The following is an 18,718-nucleotide window of genomic DNA, read 5'->3' on the forward strand; positions in this document are numbered from 1 at the left end:
AGGAAGCTGCGCTCATGTATTTTTGTGTCATTTCCTGTAGTGCTTCTTGGTGCAGCGCCACCACAGGCAAGGAGGGGAACAGTTTTTCAATGGGTTTTGTTTATTTGATTGAGGTGAAAATGTAACAAATGTTGCAATTTTGGTCCCCAATCGAACCGAGTCTATCGGACTCTCAGGTGTGAAAACATCCCAAGTCTGTAGGTGTGGCTAAAAAGCAGACATGAACATTTATATGTATGCATGGATTAAAATAAAAAGCAGAAAGGCTTTGGGAGAAAACTACAACAGAGCACAGCGGGAAGCCTAATTAACTCTAGGAACCTGTTTTATCCAGGAATTTCAGGTATTCCCTACAGGTGAAGTCATCTGTTTGCTTTGGAAACACAAAGAGAGCCTGACCTACTAGAGGGAAAATCAAACATGGGTGGGTAAATATTAATTAGCTCTTGTCCGAACCGTTTATTGGCAGATGGAGGGCGCTAGAAGAGTGTTTTGTTTGGATGTTTGTGCAGCGAGGATCATATGACGTGTTCGATCTCGGTGTGTGTGTTTGTTTTCACAGGGGGGTGTGGGCGCGTTTGCCGGAGCCTCACCTGATCCTGATGTCCGCCGCTCCCTCTCTTTGTGCGCCTGCATCTGATGTTGCTCCATCATCCTATCAAGTGCAAGGATGTCACTGCTCTGAAGAGCTGCGTTTGCTTTCAGTAAATTAAGCTTAATGATTCATTTGACCGTCTGCCGCCAAACGAGGTTAAACAATGACTCACAAGCTGATTACAAAACCTGAAAAAGATAAGGCCTCAAGCATTTTATTTCAACTTAATCAACTTTTTCCTGTAATAAGCCCCAAACCCTTTTTCTCATCATTTTGATTCCTTCAGTTATAACCTCCACTATCTGTTTCCATTACAAAGGTGTATAAAACTTTATTGATATTCTGCTAATGTCGAAAAAACACAATGTTGCATTTGCAGTGATCCCAATGTCAATAAGTTTGTCCATGTGATTAGTCATTAAAACATGTCACGCCATGATCCTCCTACCACTTCCTGTCATCGTCTTCTTCATCGTTTCCGCCAGTAGTAACATCCAGTAATTGATTATATGACCCGTGTGATGCAAAAAAAGTGTTTCCATTTGCAAATTAGAGTAATTTTGATTCGGCTGAAGAACCACCTCATCCTAGTCCAAAAACCTTTTATTGAAAAACATGAGTTTTTTTCTAAATTGGCATGTTTATAATGAAGCAAATTTATTTCCATAATTCTGATTTGCACAGCTGATGATGCACTACAAAAACACAAAGTCTTACCAAGTAATTTGTCTAGTTTGTAGTACACTTGAAAAGAGACTAAAGTAACCTGTAACTTTTCAGCAAGTTATAGGAGCTTATTTAAAGTCAATATTTCCTTAAAACGTAAAGTTCCAGTTCCACTGGCAGATTATTTCACTCAGTAAAAAATGTCTTTTTACTGGTTATTTGCCAGTATAATTAAGGAACTATTTACTTAAAACAAACTTATATTTCTTGCTGAATGTACTTGTAAGTTGTTTTTTTTTAAACTAAGATATTTGCACTAGGAAATGGACAAAAATACTTGGTAAGATTTTGTGTTTTTGCAGTGCGACCACAGTATATTACCAGACCAGAGAGTCTCTGGTACATTATTTGACTGGTTTTAGTTTAAATTTAAGGACAGGGACTTGTTTCTGCCAAACTGTAACTTTACATCGTCGGGTACCCCAAGGTTTCATCTTAGGCCCCCTCAGATTTAAGCTGTTATGGGAAAAATGTTAACTGGTGATTTAAATTAAACCAAACCACTCCGTTAAATCCTGAGTGGAAAAACATGGAGTAAGTTAAAAAAAAAATCTCAAAAAGCAACACAAAACAAGCGTCTGTTCTTGGAAAAAAAATTCAAGAACAGTCTGGAAAGGTGAGAACTATGGCACTAAAGAAAAAATGCTTCAGTTTGATTTTTTAAAGTAAACACTCCTCTAATGTAATAATAAGCCAAGAAAAATGTATTGAAATGACGCATTATTCCCTTTATTTATTGTTGATGTTTTTCTACATGGCCTAATTTGAATCATACCTCCTCTGAGCTTCACTTTCTTCTGAGGACGGACCATTTTGGCGCTGAACTACAGGACCTGAAAGACAGAAAAATATGTTTAAACTAAAAACAACCTGACTAACAACAAATAACATACAGTTGGCTTAGACTGTCTGGAAATATTTTTCCCAGATGAAAAACCTTGTTGTAAAATATCCAATAACAGGATCTGTAAACTTTTCCAGCAGTAAAATTCAAGCACTTTTCAAGGTAAGTTTTCAAACTTTTCCAGCAACATAGATAGAAACTACACAGTTGTCATTCATAATTATATGATGCCATATGTTAGTGGTATTTATAATGTATTATAGAAATATTGTGCATTCTACAGCATGGAGTAAATAAACTAAAATATTTGAAATGTCTGACTGGCCTGAGAACAAAACACTAATTGAACAAAAGAATCCACCAATTTCAATAACTTTGTTTACTGTATAAAATATAAAAAAACAAAACTCTTTTAAGAAAACAAAAAAAAAGTAATGTTTATGGTTTGTTACTTACCACTACATTGGTATAAATCCTTAGATTAGATCATGTGTACATGTACATGTGTACATGTGTACATATACAAAATGTACAAAATGTACAAAATGTACAAAATGTAATTTCTCTCCTTGCTTTTTGGACATTTCTGTCCACTCTGGACACTCTTGCCTACAGTCTTGAGTTATTTGTCTATTATCCCATCACTTGAAAAAGTGAATTTCTTGTCAATGAAATTCTTAATTTCATTGAGAAATTAAGAATATTAAACATTCATTAGATTGAAAAAACCCAAACAAATTGAGTCAAGATAAATGACATTCCTGCTCAAATAAAAGGATTAAACACAAAGACAAAGTTACAAAAAAAAAAGAAAAGTCTGTTTTCGCATTTAGAAAGCAGAAATAATTTTTTGGGTAAATCTAACTGACCTAAAACAAGAACAAATAGTTTGATTTAACTTCAGTCAATGAGAAACAAAATGTGTAATTTTATTTGGTGTATTAAAATACCTAGTGTCAATTGTAAATAGTGTTTTTTAAATGCTTAAGCACAAAGTACAAAGAAAAATAATCCATAAAAAAATTTTCTAATTAAGTTTTCTAGTATTAAGACAATAGAAATAATTGTGGTAATTCTAACTGACCTAAAACAAGAAAAGTTTGGTCTGATTTAACTTTAGACAGTGAGGAAAAATAGTTTTGTCTGCATGAAAATATCTGGTTTCAAACATAATTAATTTAGGCTTTTAATCAAATGTTTGCACTTTATTACAAAAAATGATTAGTTTGAATATAAAGCACTTTCAAGGACTTTATACAGGAATCAAGCATTTTCCAAAACTCGTTTAAGTTAAAGTATTTTTAAGGATTTCAAGAACTACAATCAGGTGTAAAACAGGCAGACAGCAGCAGGCACCATGTGACTTTATCTAAGCAGTTTCTGTACCGCAGGAATTTCAGCCTCAAACCACAGCAGAGAATAAACCCAACAAACACTGGGACAAACAGAGGTCCTGGAAACAATAAAAGAAAATTTACCCAAATTAAAATAAAAGAAACAGAGCTGGTGTTGAACGTTTTAGTCGCTCAGGTCAGCACACGCCGACTCTGAAGTGGCGATCAGCAGGGGCGACGGGGGCCGCTTATCACGTATCACCAGAATACCAGTCATTAGACTCCAGCGCCCAGTGTGCCATCAGGATCCCCGCAGGGTGATATTTCCGTTCGGAGCGTCTGCAGAGTTGGCAGATACTGAGATCTTCTGTATTTAGCTGCATGTTTTCAACTCAGTGTGTCTCAGAAGTTTCAATTAACACCTTCTGCAATTTCATCTTCAAATACTGGACGACCAAGAAAAAAAAGATGGCAGTTTCTGGTCAGGCAGTTAATATTCTCCTCATTTAGCTAAGAAATAAAGAGACGGGTGCCCATAACATGATGCTGCCTCATGCTTCACATTGGGAATGATGTGTTCACGTTGCAAAAAAACAAAATCTTACCAAGGGTTTTGGTTTTGAGTAGGGCTGAACGATATGGCTGCAAAATGTATCACAATACAAGTGTTTAATATCAGTTGATATCCATAATTACTGATGAGTTATTTTGTTTTAAATCTCTGCCAAACTGGCGTGACCTTTCCTCTTTTATTCAGTTTTCATTCCACACCGTCGCTTATTTTTAAGTAGTTGTGATGCCCAATGATGAAACTTGAAACTGCTGCTGCGCAAGTTACTCAACAGGTTGTTGCCAAGTAACCAAAGAGGTAGCGAGTTGCTAGGTAACCAAAGAGGTAGCGAGTTGCTAGGTACGAGTTGCTAGGTAACCAAAGAGTGAGCGTGTTGCTAGGTAACCAAAGAGTGAGCGTGTTGCTAGGTAACCAAAGAGTGAGTGAGTTAGTTGATTCCACCTGCTTTCCTAGCCGTGAGCGGTTTCCTCTTACCTCTGCCTACATCTCCCAGAATGCTGTGCGGTTCAGTATTATCTATTGATGTTGATCACGTGTCTATCATAATATATATTTTTATTGATTTATTGTCCAGCCTTATTTCTAGTGCAAATATCTTGAAATAAAATGAAACTAATTTGCAAGTAACTTTTCAGCAAGAAATAGGAGCTGTATAAGAAACTGACAATCAAAAAAGTTTTGTTTTCACTAGACTTCTTGGAGAGTCCTTCAAATTAAGAAGAAACTTCATAAACAACAAACATAAAAAATATTGTTTGCTACTCAGATTCTCTGCTTCTGTTTTATTCCTGGCATCCAACAAGCTGCAGTTTGAGAGCTGATATTAAATGCTTCACAGCTTTTCCCACAAATCCAAACATAAGAACCGTCCAACACAACAGAGCATTGTCCACCCACTCACTAATAAAATCAGGCATCTTAGTAAAAATTCAAGCTACTTCTGTCATCACATCTTTAATAACTATTGAGAGCTAAGATTGAATCCAAAATGGCTTCAACTAAGTTTTAGCTTCATTGTATGCTGCTGATTTTTGCAACTTTTTCATTTTTCCATTTTCTTGTTGCTTTTTAAGTTAGGTCTACTTTTATGTTAACCCTAATTCTTACACAAAATCATTGTGGAACATTATTTGGGTAGAGGTGTGTTTGTTTTTTAGCTGAATTGTAGCTATATGTGTAAAAACCGGGAGGAAAATTCACAGAAACATCCCCTTTTACCAACGTGAACATTTCTGAGATTCAATATGGTAAAAACAAAAAGTTAATGTCTTTAATTTTATCTAAGAAATAAAATTAAAGATCATTTCTGGTGACTCAGTAGAATAAACCCCAAAATCTGCTGGACCCTCTACTCTGTTACTATAATGCTGGATGAGTTTGGATGAGTTAACTAAAATGTGAGAAAATAGTAAACATATTTATTTTTTATCTGCAGATCAAACCAGACATTTACATACACATATTACCTTGTTTTGAATCACTACCTCAAACCAAATCTTTTCCCTGCTTTATATCAGATATTATTGATTTTAAGTTATTTTTGAAATTCCTTTCTGATAAGTTCTTTTAAAAATGTATTAAAATGGATGGATATATTTATTAGTGCCTTTATTCAAGCTGTGGAGAGTCAAATGAAGCACAAAAACGTGATTTTTTTTCGTCACTTCATAACTGATTTGGTGCTAAGGTCATTCAGGTGACTAAGAACACCTTAGTGAACGACAGTAGCTTATCTCAGAGCCAGTTTCCTTGCTAAGCTTTATAATGGCTGGACATTCCCATACTGTTTATATATCCACATGATTATTTAAACAGATGAATGGGGAACGTTCCAGTACCTGGAAATTGTACCGAAGGGTGAATCAAACGTGAGGCGGTCTACAACTTTCTCCTAATATGTTGACTTTAGATTTTTTTCTTACAAGTCACAGGAGGAAGCAGCATGTTTGAGTTGCTCCATATTTTGTATTTTTGCACTGGACGTCTTTGTCTGGGTTTTCCCAAATTATTTAATCTTAGTTGATTAAAACTTCAGGTAATGCTTACACACTAAGCAGAAATTAGTATAATTTAAAGTCAAACAGCGAGGAAAATAAAAAACCTGCATGATCCGTGTGAAACGCTCTCATCCAGATTGTGGAAAAGAAACACGTTCAGTGTTTTAATGTTTTCTCTTTAGCAGATCGCTACCTGGAAACAAGTTCAATGCTTTTCCAGGCTGCTCAGCTGCAAATAAATCTATAAACATGTGTGGAAAATACTGCTTTACTCGTAAAACTCCTCTGTTTAAGAGGATGCGGCTTTTTACTGTAGCACCTGGTCCAAAGGGTGAAGAGATAAATGCGGTCACCCCAACGATCTGCTGCAATCTCTTTTGGTATTTAATATAAAAAAGTTACTTTCTTCTTGCAGAAGAAGAGTCGAAAGCAATGTTAAATAATCAGTATGTCTCTATTAGAAGCTGCTGCAGTAGCATGGAAAACATGCCGGATTGTCATGCAGGTTCCTCCTCAACCCAACATGACACTTACTGAGGACGATGACGGCTGAAGAAACCAGTCTGAGGTCACTGGTTGAAATCTCAGGAATCAGCATGCCGGCCAAACGTCGCTAACTCCACAAGCTGCTAACAACCAGCCGCTGCTGCCACTGCAGCAGCTTTCAACAGCAAACAGCTGGAGACGCATGACAGCGTTTCCCATGGATGGACACGAGACGAATGACGACGACAAAAAAAAAAAAAAAAAAAAAGGTACGACATTTAGGCTCCACGAGAGATATTTTAGCTTCATCGGGAGGGTCACAAGGATGGGATGGAATGACAGTGCAGTAAAACACACACGCACACACACACACACCCACCCACACACACACACGCACACACACTGAGTATATAAGTGGCCTGTAACCAGAGATGGTCTGAAGCTATCTGGTAAACTAAGAGTATGAGTAAGTTTAGCCGTAAATACACTTTAGGGTTTTAATGTTTTGTTTTGTTCACTGCACATGTGTAATAACTCTAAATCTGGGAATCTGGGAAAAAATTGCTTTACACGAGTTAAAATATATGTAAAAATATTTACACAACTTTAAGTTTAAAAATATCCACAAGTTAGAAAACACACTAAAAAAAATACAAATAAAATGCAACAACTCTCCTCCTTATGTCGTTTGTTGGCGCTGGGATTACAGCTGCAGTACCTGATATCAACCAGCAGGGAGCAGTAAAGATCAGTTTAGCAGGTAATTTTTTTTTACACTTCACTGAATTTACTGAATGTGAAAAATCCGACTAAATATTAAATAATCCACCTGAGTAGCATTATTCAGAAAAAGGCCGTTAAGACCTTATCAAAGATCAAAAAAGTTATCAGACTTAGGAGATATAAGGGTATAAATCATTTTTTGCTAAAAGTTTGTGCAGAAAATGTGAATAAAACTGCAAGAAAATAAAAACAATCTAATTCTGACCAACAGCATTGTTACTGCGTCATAGTGATTTACTATTGAGCAGAGCAATGCAGGTGTAATTAATTCAGTTAATTATACTTTCTAGCACAGCAGCATCAGTGATTCCCATGATTCCTTGCTGTTACACAAAAAAATCCCAAATCTGCAACTTCTGGGCTGACTTACTGCGCAGATGGTTCAAACTATAGCAAGTGAATTACCAACTATTTAAGATTTCTCTCTTTGTTTGGCCTTTTTTCCAATTTAAAATGTGCTGATTACAGCATTATTATGAGTATAATTCTCATTAAAGTCTACACTGGGGCACAGCTCGTTTAAAAACAGAAAAGCTGCTGATATGAAGATAAAACTGATATCAGAGTCACCACTTCCTGGTGGAAACTAGGGCTGTGTAACAATATCGATTTTGCAATATATATCAATATTTTGCACACAAACCCACTCTTTCACTATTCTCTTTACTTCACTAGGAAGCTGCCAGAAAGCAGGTGTTCATGCAACTTTTGACAGGAACCTTTTCTGTTCCTGTGGACAAACTCCACCCACACTGAGTGGACACTCAGCAGAAGTGGGGGGGGGGACATAAATACTCTCTGCAAGGGAGTCCTAAACGCATTACACACTGAAGGTACATGTAATATCGTCACTGTTGGAGATCAGGAAATGAGCAGCAGGAAATAAAAAGATGACAACCATGGAAGCTCTGGAACTTCTTGTTGATCATGCCAGGATGGCAGAAACTCACATCACAAACATCAAGTCAGTCTGAGCTACTCGTGTCTAGTGCAATACAGAAAATCATTGTTGAAATGACAAGTCTAAAAGGAAGGCGAGTTTTTGGAGAGAACTGGAAGGAGCTGGACCAGATGCATTTACATGCATATTTGAGGGGGGTCCTCATTCTGACCAGAGTTTTCAAGTCAAAGGATGAATCAACAGCCAGTCTAAGGGATGCAGAGACAGGCAGGGTAATATTATGGGCCATAATGTTTCTGGAGACTTTTCTCCAGAGTAATCTGATTTGACAATCGACAGACAAGACAAACTAGCAGCTAATAGATCAGTGTGGAACATGTGGGTTGTAACTTCTCCTGTCCTATAAAACAGGCCCCAATGTCACAGTAGATGGAAGATTTGTGGCATTCATAAAGATCACCACTGGCATTCAGAGGTCGCTGCTCATTTACACTATATATGCCTTCCACACCAGCTAAATATGACATAAAAATCTGGGCAGCATGTGATGAAAAACCCAGTTATGTTTTGGACATGCAGGTTTAAACTGGAAATCCACCTGGAGGATCATCTTCAGGACTCATTTGTCTTGATTTTAGTCAGCGGGTCAATTTGACCCAGGGCAGAATAGTGTCTCAAGTTCAATTATAAAGATGACCCCTTCAAAAAAAAATCTAAATGTAATATAAAAAAATTTACAAAAAGTCACTTTCAAAGATAATTAGTGTTATTTTGTGTTTAGGTTTTTCAGTGGCCATAAAAAATATGTAAATCACATTTTTTTATGTCCGAATGAGTAAATTGTTGTCATTGATCCTTTATTTGTGAGGAATAAAAAACATAATTGCACAAATATTGATTGAAATGGTTAGTATAGGAGTTAATAATCAGACACAAAAAAGATTTGGAGGATTTTTTTGGTTTCTGACACTATAGAACACTATAGAACTCCCCGGGTCAAATTGACCCGCGAACATTATTGCTGTACCTCAAAAGTGAACATAACAGGAGGGTTAATGAAATATGTTATAATATATCAGATGGAGGTCAGACGACGCCTCACCTCCGCTGTCGGGGGAGCTGAGGACATTGAGGGCGAACAGCATGGCGTTGGAGAAGGTGGTGGCCTCCTCCTTACTGGCAAAGTTCAGCCCGTAGACCTGCCGAGCGTCCCGCCACTGATGGAAGGTCGGGGTGGCCTGGTTGTACTTCAGACCCTTCACTATGGAGTAGTTGATAACCACCTAAAGGAAAGAGAAAGAAGCATGGTGGATTCACATCAGCTCTGTTCAGTCCGCATAAATCCAACTCCAGTCCGTTTGTCTAGAAAGTCCGGTTCATATGGTGAGGTGTGAATATGCAATCGAACTCTGATGTAGACCAAAAAGCTGACAAAAGCTCAGCCTCGGTTCGGTTGAAGTGAACTCTGGTTTGGGTCGAATCTATATGCGACTGGAGAACGCTCCAAAAGCAGGAAGCGGACTGCAGCACAGGGCATTCTGGGTAAATGCAACCAAAACAAACACAAGAGTCTAGCGCTAGTGGGAGAAATGTCTCCTGGTCTTTGACCACAGACAATAAACAACTCTTACAACCACAAAAACACAAAATCCTGACAAGTAGTTTGGTCTAATTAGTTCAAATATCTTCACACTTGAAATAAGATAAAACTAATGTATAAGTAATGTTTCATCAAGATACAGGAGGTTGTTTTAAGTTAATAATTCCTTAATATTGATGAAAAAGTTCAAGTCCACTGGCAGATAATGTCACTTAAAACATGGGAAAAATGTCTTGTTAGAAACTGAAATAATGTGAACTGGTACTTCTTGTAAATATTAGGGAATTATTAGCTTAAAATAATCTTATGTATCTTGTCAAAAGGTTACTTGTGAGTTAGTCTGAACAAGAAACTACTAGGTAAGATTTTGTGTTTTTACGGTGCAGCCATTTTTGTTTACATTTGTGAAGAAGGAAGTTGCGCTCATGTCTTCTTCAGAGGTTTTCATGTCATTTCTGTCAGTGGCTTTTGGTGCAGCGCCCCCACAGGCGAAGAAGTGAACAGGTTTATCAATTACTTTGGTTCGTTTGACACAGTGCAGTGTGAAAGCAGCTGAAAATGTAACAAATGTATCTGAAGCTAAAAAGAAGGGTATGTGAAACCATGTAAGCAATGAATAGGATAAGCTCAAGAACTGAACTTTGTGCTACACCATAAGCCAAATCATCATTACAATTCAGCCAGCTGTTTGTTTTTAAACACTTTACTTTTGTAACTGGCTGCTGTGTTTTGTGTCTTTAGTAAAGCCGGTTGGATGTGACGTCCAGGTGACCCCTCACCTGCTGGTCCTGCAGTTTGACCCCCACCACTCTGAAGGTGTTGTTGGCAGTGTTGTGGTAGATGTTGATGCGGCTGAAGCCCTGCTGCCCCGGCTTGATGGGCACCCACTTCTTACTGGCGTCATCGTAGACCATCACAGAGGCCCGCGCCTGGCAGATGCTCTGCTCACTGGAGGAGGAGGAGGAGGAGAGGAAGGTCCATGTTAATGTGTGGAATACAGAATATCTCGTTTATTATCTCAGTAAAGAGCTGAGACGTTACACTGATCCACTGGGGGCTTTTTCCTGTTTCAGGCACCAATAAAAGTCAATTATTAAAAAATTTCATGCCAATCCGAGGTTTCCCATGGGTCGCACAACTTTCTTGTTTTTAACCACCTCAGAAAAAAATATCCAGGCTCAGCAGGAATCTGCCAGCTTGTGATTACAGGGCAAAGGCTGGGGATGCTTACAAAAACAGCAAAGCAGACCTAAAACTGAACCCGGAGGATTTCTGCTTCTGTAGTGGCGCTGGTTGTGGTGTTAAGAAGTTCGAGCAAAGAAGGGTGTGCGTGTGTGCGTGTGTGCGTGTGCGTGTGCGTGTGTGTGTGTGTGTGTGTGTTGAGGATAATGATAGAGGGTGTTAAGAACTGAAGTGTTTGATCCATATGCACATCACCAGAGTGAGAATTTTTTATTTTACCAGCAAACAAAATTAAGCCACATTAAACAGAAATTTATGATTGGTTAAAATCAACAGACATGACTCAACTAGGGATGCAAGTTATTGATTAAAGCTGATTGATATTGTCCCATTGACTAACGATTAAATGACTAACATTTGATGAAGATTTGATAGAAAAAAACTCAGAAATTTAAAAAGTCCTTTGGCAGAAATTGCTCCTTTTTACTCTGATATGCCGTTGCAAATGTGCACACCACACTTTTCAGATTTGTATTAGTGAATAAAACTGAAAACTCAGTGAAATAAATAGAAGTTGCAGTTTCAGCATGATGAAACATGGAAAGTTGAAAGAGTTTGAGTTTCTGTCCAAAATGTACTGCAGCAGTTTGAGGTGAAAAACTTTGAAGACGTCATAACTGAAATATCAAAGCACCATGAGTCGCTGCTCTGCTGCAACAGCTCCGTCTCAGATCTTTTTCCCACTGTTCAGCTGCCACATCGTCTCCACTTTCCTCTCAGCTTCAAACAATTCAGCAGTGATGATAAAGTTCTTCTTCAGCCTTTATCCGCTCTCTAAACAACTGGATGAATCGACTCCAGACGAAATCCCAAAGCAATATAACCAGTTTGACTCACACCGACTGAAAACAGATAATTATTTCTATTAAATGTTAAGAACGCCGGTGCACAAACTGAACTGTTCTTCAAGAGGACGACTTCTGACATTAAGAAGCTCCTCTAATAAACATCAGATGCAAAATCAAACTTATTCCAGTTATCCAGGATGTTTCCAAGAATTTCCCTAAAGAGTTGATTTATTTCAGTTCTTCCTTTAAAAGAGACAAAGTCATAAAGATTAATTACACACAAGTGGAGGCATTTCAAGGCATTTTACCTATTTTGATTATTTTGAGCAATAACTCAGGAAAACCAATACATCTGAGACATTTAATAGAAAATTTTTAAGTTGTGGCTGCTGACTTGAATGTTGTCCAGCAAACCTTTTGTGGGTCACAAAAACTCACAGCTAAAGAAATGGTTGATGTGGAAAGTTCAGTGGAAGGAAAAAGTGTGGGAAAAAAACAGGAATAAAACATCTTTGAGGTTATTGTGAAACTCGTTTAGGACAAACAATGCAGACAGGCTGAAAGATAATTAAAACAAGCTGAGACTCTAATAAATAAGAGTATTGACGCAAAATAAACCCTATATAAGTCCTTTAAGTACCTATACTATACAGTGCATGGATTTCCCCCCACATTTCTATATTAAAAAAACAATTTTATCAGTTTAAGTCAAAATTATGAACAATTACAGACATAGATGGTTGTAATATATCAATCTGTGTGATAAATGTATTTGATTTTTTAATTGAATAGCTGAAATAAATTAACTTTGTGATAATATTCTAATTTATTTAAGTGCACCAGTATCATTCTTATTTATCAGATTTTAGGAGGAAATTTACTCCAAAACTATAATTTTAAGTGGAAAATAATGAGCAATCACTGGCAAGCCCTTGAATTTAATTTCTCTAAATGTTAAACAATGTGGGATTTCTGCAGATTTTGTGCTTCCTGCACGTCTGAATGTGAGTAGCAGAGCCTCTAATCACATAACAAACACGTCTCTCCACTTCAGAGGCTCCGCAGACCACCAGAGTCAATCTGGGAGCGCGAAGGGAGGGGCGCGAAGGGAGGCGGCCGACTCTCTCCTTACGAAAACAGCTCCTATTTCTGGAGCAGTTTAAACCGCCGGGCTGGAAGATGATGCAGAAACTCAAACTGAATGTTTTTGTCTTGTTCTGCTTTGTGTGTTGCTCCATCATGAGTAGGAAAGCATAAAAAGAGGAACAGAAACGTGTAAGAGGCAGCACATTTTAAAAAAGAAAAGATTTCACAGCTTCTTCTTATAAATCCTTCTGTGTGTGACCTTGGTACTGGCATTAGATTGGATCAGATTACTCAGATTATTTTGATTAAAATTAAAATCTAATCTAATCTTGAACAATGAATACTAGAGGCTAATTCCCAGTCGACTTTGGGCTACATGGCAAAGAGAAGACGAGTTGCAGAAAAAGTTTATTTAGAAAAACTTTAACCTTAAAGGGCTATGAAGCCCAGTGCGTCTGTCCTTAATGAAGGAGAAACTGCCTAAAAAACTGCAAAAATATTAAATATTTTTCCCAAGAATTGAGGTGGAAATACATTTTTTCTATTTTTAACACCTTGAAGCTCATAATGTTTACAAAACTCCACTGTTTTTAAAAAATAAAAATAAGTAAACACTGAAATAAGTTCCAGAAAATACATTTACATTTTACTATAATCCTTAAAAACAGTTGTTAGTCCTCAGGTTTGTCAATCAGCAACATTTATTTTGATAAATTATGAATTTTTTCTGCAGCATGAAATAAATTTTAAAAGGATCTAAGAACCTTAAATCTAAAAAAAGTCAGCTTAATAAAGATGTTGTAAACATGTCATGTTTATTTTTTTCCCACTTTAAACAAGATTTTTTAAAATAAGAACAGGATATTTTTAGTATTTTAAATTAATTAATTACCTTAATTTTAAATGTCACTATGTTTACATTGTGCCATTATTTTAGCAGTAAAAAGAGAAAAATATTAAAACAATCTCCATAAAATTCATTTACAGGAGCACTCAATTACTCCTGTTATTATTATCAGGCCCTGATTTAGATCAATTATTTGCAGTAATATTGACTTTTATGGTTTATTATACTGGCTGATTAAAAAAATCTTCACTCTTCTTGCACAAAACTGAACAGAAAAACTAAAAACTGATAGTAGTCTAAGATAAAAATGGTATTCTCAGTGGTTTTTCATATACATATTCAGTTGTTTTACATTAATTTAAGAGACTGAGCCAAACTGGATTAAGAATAGAAAAAATAGAGTGACACAAAAAACCCAAGTATTTCTTAATATTTAATTTAATTTAATTTAATTTAATGACCATGTTGGGCTGAAAAGGTCAACTCTAGCTGAAAATCCTGATCAGTGACATTAAACTAACTTGATGAATCAAACTGGGTTTCTGAGCAGCAGAGAGAATAACACTGAAGGTCAAAGGTCAACCAGCTGTTCCTAAGAGTTTAAACTGAAGAACTGCATCTGTAGATACTAAGATTTTTATATGTAAACTGTTTTCTTTAGTTGCACAACAGGATCTTTTCAGATTACTCTGTTGTGACAATAAAATAAGACTTAAAAACATTTCCAACTTGGAAGTTATAAAAAAAATACAGAAATGAAAAATTTGTGATTTATCTGCATTTCTGACAACTTGTGACTTTTTACTAAGCACCGTTTTTAACTATTGTAATCAGATTTTTATCAAGGCACTGAGAGATTTATCACTAACGGGATCTGATTTTTAATTTTGTGCAAACAGTCTCAGCTTAGAGCAAATCCACAGAGTTTACACACAAACAAAAGCTTCAACGGATAAAAAACGCTCTAAATAAAGAAATACAGCTCTGTAAAAAACTAACAGACCTCTGCAGTGAAAACCTCCTGGTTATTCCACCAAATATTGATTCCTGAACTCTTCCTGAGTTAAAACATTAGTATTGTTGTCTCTAAATCAATATGAACTTGTTTTCTTTGCATTATTTGAAGCACTGCATATTTTTCGGGTTTTTGACTATTTCTCATTTTCTGCAAATAAGTACTATATATCTGCTTTGAATTTCAGAGACATGCTGTCAGTAGTTCATAGAATAAAAGAACAATGTTCATTTTACTCAAACATAAACCTATATAGTTTCTCATCAAAGAAACTGATGATTTTAAGTGGGCTCTTCATTTTTTCCATACTCCAATCAAAGCAGTAAATAATTGAAATGTAATGAGAATGGGGGCTAAGAACACCTCATGATGCACAGCTGCACATTTCTGGATGAAATGAGAATAAAAAGGAAAGGAATTGGATTAAATCAAAAGCCTCCAACTCATCTGTTAAACATGGTGGTGGAGGTATTATGGTGTGGGAAAGACTGGGCATTACAGAGACTACAACACAGTAGTACATGTTCATGTTAAAGGAAAAACTCCTTCCTGCAGCGAGAATATGATGCAAAACTCACTAATAAAGCAACATGGGAGTCTCTTAAAGCCAGAAAAAAGCCAATAAAATTCCTAAATCAGCCAAATCCAGTCAGCTGGTTTAAATCCAACTGGGCGTGGATCCACACGCTGCTGACGGAGAAACTCATCGGAACAATCTGCTGGAACAACCAGGGGCTAAAAGTGGCTGAGCTTCAACCGAGAAGATCCCCAGCACCTGCTGAGGTCCAGGAAATGCAGACTTTAAGCGTCATTAAGCGCAGGAGGAGACAGACCAACATGATGGATTTACTGGGCCCAAAAAACCAGAACCAGAACCATTCTTCTTTATCAGGCTGTTGAGCGTCTTTAGGTCTCTGATGCTGCTGCCCCAACAGATGAGGCTCTCAACAACAGACTGATGGAAGACCTGCAGCATTTTGCTGCAAACCTTGGAGGATCTTATCTTCCTCCAGCCGCTCTGTCTCTTCTTATGGACGCTTCCCTGCTGCGTCTCCAGTCCCGTCTGCTGTCCAGATGAATACCGAGGTATTTATATTCCTCAACCACCTCCACTTTTTCTCCCATGATGTAAAAAAGGTTTGATCTAAACCAGTTCCTCCTTAAATCAACAATCATCTCTTTTGTTTTGTTTACGTTTAAGATGAGAGGATTGTTCCCACACCATGACAGAAAGCAGTCCACCAGCTCTCTGTGCTCAGCCTCTGGTCCACAAGAAGCTGCGTTCTACACCTCCAAAATGTAACATCACAAATCGGCAGGCACTGCGCCTCACCTAGCAATGCCAGCGGAGCCCAGCCCGTTACCTAGCAACCTTAGAGCTCAATTAGTCACCTAGCAACCCAATCGGAACTCCAGCACTTTTGGTTAGCTAGTTTTACTGTTGTACAACGGCTGCTGGAAAAGATAACAGTTTTGAAACCACTTGCTGCATTGTTGGTTGTGCAGGAGGCTGCACTAATGTTTTTCAAAGACGTACGGTTATGTAATAGTACATCTGTTTGCAGCCATTTTCATGTGCGTGTAAACATTGAGTTGGAGGTTCGTGGCCAGCAGCAGCTTATCTGGATTTACAGTGAGAGAGATCCTTGTGAAAAAATGTAATTAGCACCTATCCAAACCTGTTCAAGGAATCATAACAGCTCATCTTTAACATGTCACAAACAGAACGGAGGGTAGTGTCTAAACACAGAAAACAAAAGAATAACAGGATCACGTTTCATTTCTACAGAAATTATTTCGTAATATTAAAATCTATGGTTTAGTGTTGGTTTAAAGTGGTAAAGACGCCCCAAGGTAATGTGAAAATCATTTCAGGGCACAGAGTTTTCACTGGGAGGAGCAGATTTCTGAATGGAAGCTAAATATTATTAAAGGCAGTGGAGAGAGGATATGAACAGGACTTCTGCCACTCTGAGCACTTCCTCATGTCAAATACGCCTCAAAGGCGCGTGGCGAAAAGGAGGCCACATTCCCAGCCTTTTGAATTAAGTAAAGCACTTCCCTGCACACATGGTTGGACATATGTGCCTTCTTCATCCCAACCTCCTCCACCCAAATCCTTTCCCATATATACGTGCTTCCTCTCTCCCAGAACAGATCGGTCCATTAGCAGGAAGCTCGGCGCTGGGGAAAAACGCCCGAAGCCGAGCATCCCCAGAAAACATGAAGTGGATTTAATAGAAATGTTATGCTCAGTTTTATGCTTTTGCTGAGTGAACTGTATCTAGGCTGAGGAAGTGTTCCCTTAGGAAGGAGGGCACTAGCATGAGGCGTCCTCTCTGGAAACCGCCCAAGGACAGGACTTCTGTTATCGCGACAGTAAGCTTTTAATGCCAGGGTTAATTGTTTCATCCTGCCGGTTCGCAGTGGAAGGCGCCCAAACGAACCCGAACAAACGATGAGTCACTGGAGGCTGGCGCGCGCGGCAGGCGTCTGAACGGATTTATTATTGGACCTTTGTCTCTGCGATGCAAACTAAACCTCGCACAAGAGCAAACAGAAGCATCATGGAAGTAGGTCATCAGAAAATAAATCTTTAGGATGAATAATAAATAAAAAAGAGATGACAAGAATATTGCAGTCTGCAGAAATAACCTTTTTTTTGCTTTGTACTCAAATCAGAGTTTTCACTTTTAACTTTGTCAAACTATTTTGTACTTTTACCTTTAAAGGGAAAATAACATTTTGTATCTCTTTAAATTTCCATTTGAGTTTCTAATGCTTCTAAAAGCAGTCCAAGCATTTAACATTTTTTTGACAATCTGGAAAATGAGCCGCTTCAAAATCCTCCCGATTGCTAAATCACAATTAACAGAACAGCTAGTTCGCCATTACCTAGCAACCTGAGCCCAGCCTGTAGCCTAGCAACCCAATTAGAGCACCAGCATGTTTGGTCAGCTGGTTTTACAAACATTTGTTTGCATTGTACGCTTTTTGGATGTAGGTAACACGACAATGTCTGCAGGTTATCCAAAGTCCATCTCTGATTGGCTGAGCAGACAGTTGTGACGGCTCCTTCACAGGAAGTTTCCGGCTCCCAATGCAGCTGTGTTCCAGTACTCAGAACCAGATAACCCATCAAGAAACTTCAGGACAGATCACACTTTTCAGATTCAGATTAGAGAAATGTTTTGTTTTGTTGCTACATTTTAGCATAATTCTTTTAAAGTCCACCTCTGATTGGCTGACCATGCTCCTTCTAAGGATGCTCGTGTGTAAAATTCCTGTAAAGTATAAGTTTTGTTTTCTTTCTGCACACAGACTTTCTTTGAGCTAAAAATAGTCAAGCCTCAGTTATAATTCAATTTAAATGGATGTTATTTTCTGAAGACGTTTTATTTAACCCTATTACATTATCTGTGGCTCAGATCACTGCTTAGGCCTGCTGACACTTATTAAAAACGGCTATGATCCCAAACCAAAATTATTTCTACTCTTAATACTTATTTCCTTTTCCTTAGGAGCTTTTTGAAAATGTTTAAATTACTGGAGGAAAATGTGATTCTAATCCAGTAGTCATCAATGCTAAACACTTGAAATATATGAATGAAACTGATATTTTCTCTTTTTATCATCAAATTTAAATATACTGAGATAATTTTCTATCGAGTATGACAGGAATAAAAGATGCTCATTACATAATCGCATCTTAAACACCTCCTCTGCGCCACTTTCAGATTCCTCTGAATATAACTGGGCCAACCAGGAGGTGTCCTGCAAAGTGACAACTTTATTCCTCTAAATAATCCGTTTTGGTTCATGCTCATTAACCAGCTCAAAGCTCCTGAATGACAAAAGCACAGAGAGAGGCTGCCATGTGCAGCAGCAGCAGGAATAATTACA

The 18,718-nt window shown here is 37.6% G+C and overlaps 1 protein-coding gene across 1 annotated transcript in view; it reads right to left on the bottom strand.

Annotated features, from left to right (window-relative positions):
• The window catches only part of evla (Enah/Vasp-like a), a 37,754-nt gene that overhangs the window by 10,468 nt on the left and 8,568 nt on the right, over positions 1-18,718 (bottom strand). Inside the window, exons 2-5 of the mRNA XM_014987871.2 lie at positions 10,617-10,785; positions 9,340-9,520; positions 2,097-2,154; positions 594-655 (exon numbers count right to left, since the gene is read on the bottom strand). Of these exons, the coding sequence (XP_014843357.1) occupies positions 594-655; positions 2,097-2,154; positions 9,340-9,520; positions 10,617-10,785 (470 nt within the window). The remainder of the gene's footprint in view (positions 1-593; positions 656-2,096; positions 2,155-9,339; positions 9,521-10,616; positions 10,786-18,718) is intronic.

The sequence above is a fragment of the Poecilia mexicana genome, unplaced genomic scaffold, assembly GCF_051168715.1.
Source record: "Poecilia mexicana isolate PSO_F unplaced genomic scaffold, ASM5116871v1 scaffold_22, whole genome shotgun sequence".
Taxonomy (NCBI): Eukaryota; Metazoa; Chordata; class Actinopteri; order Cyprinodontiformes; family Poeciliidae; genus Poecilia; species Poecilia mexicana.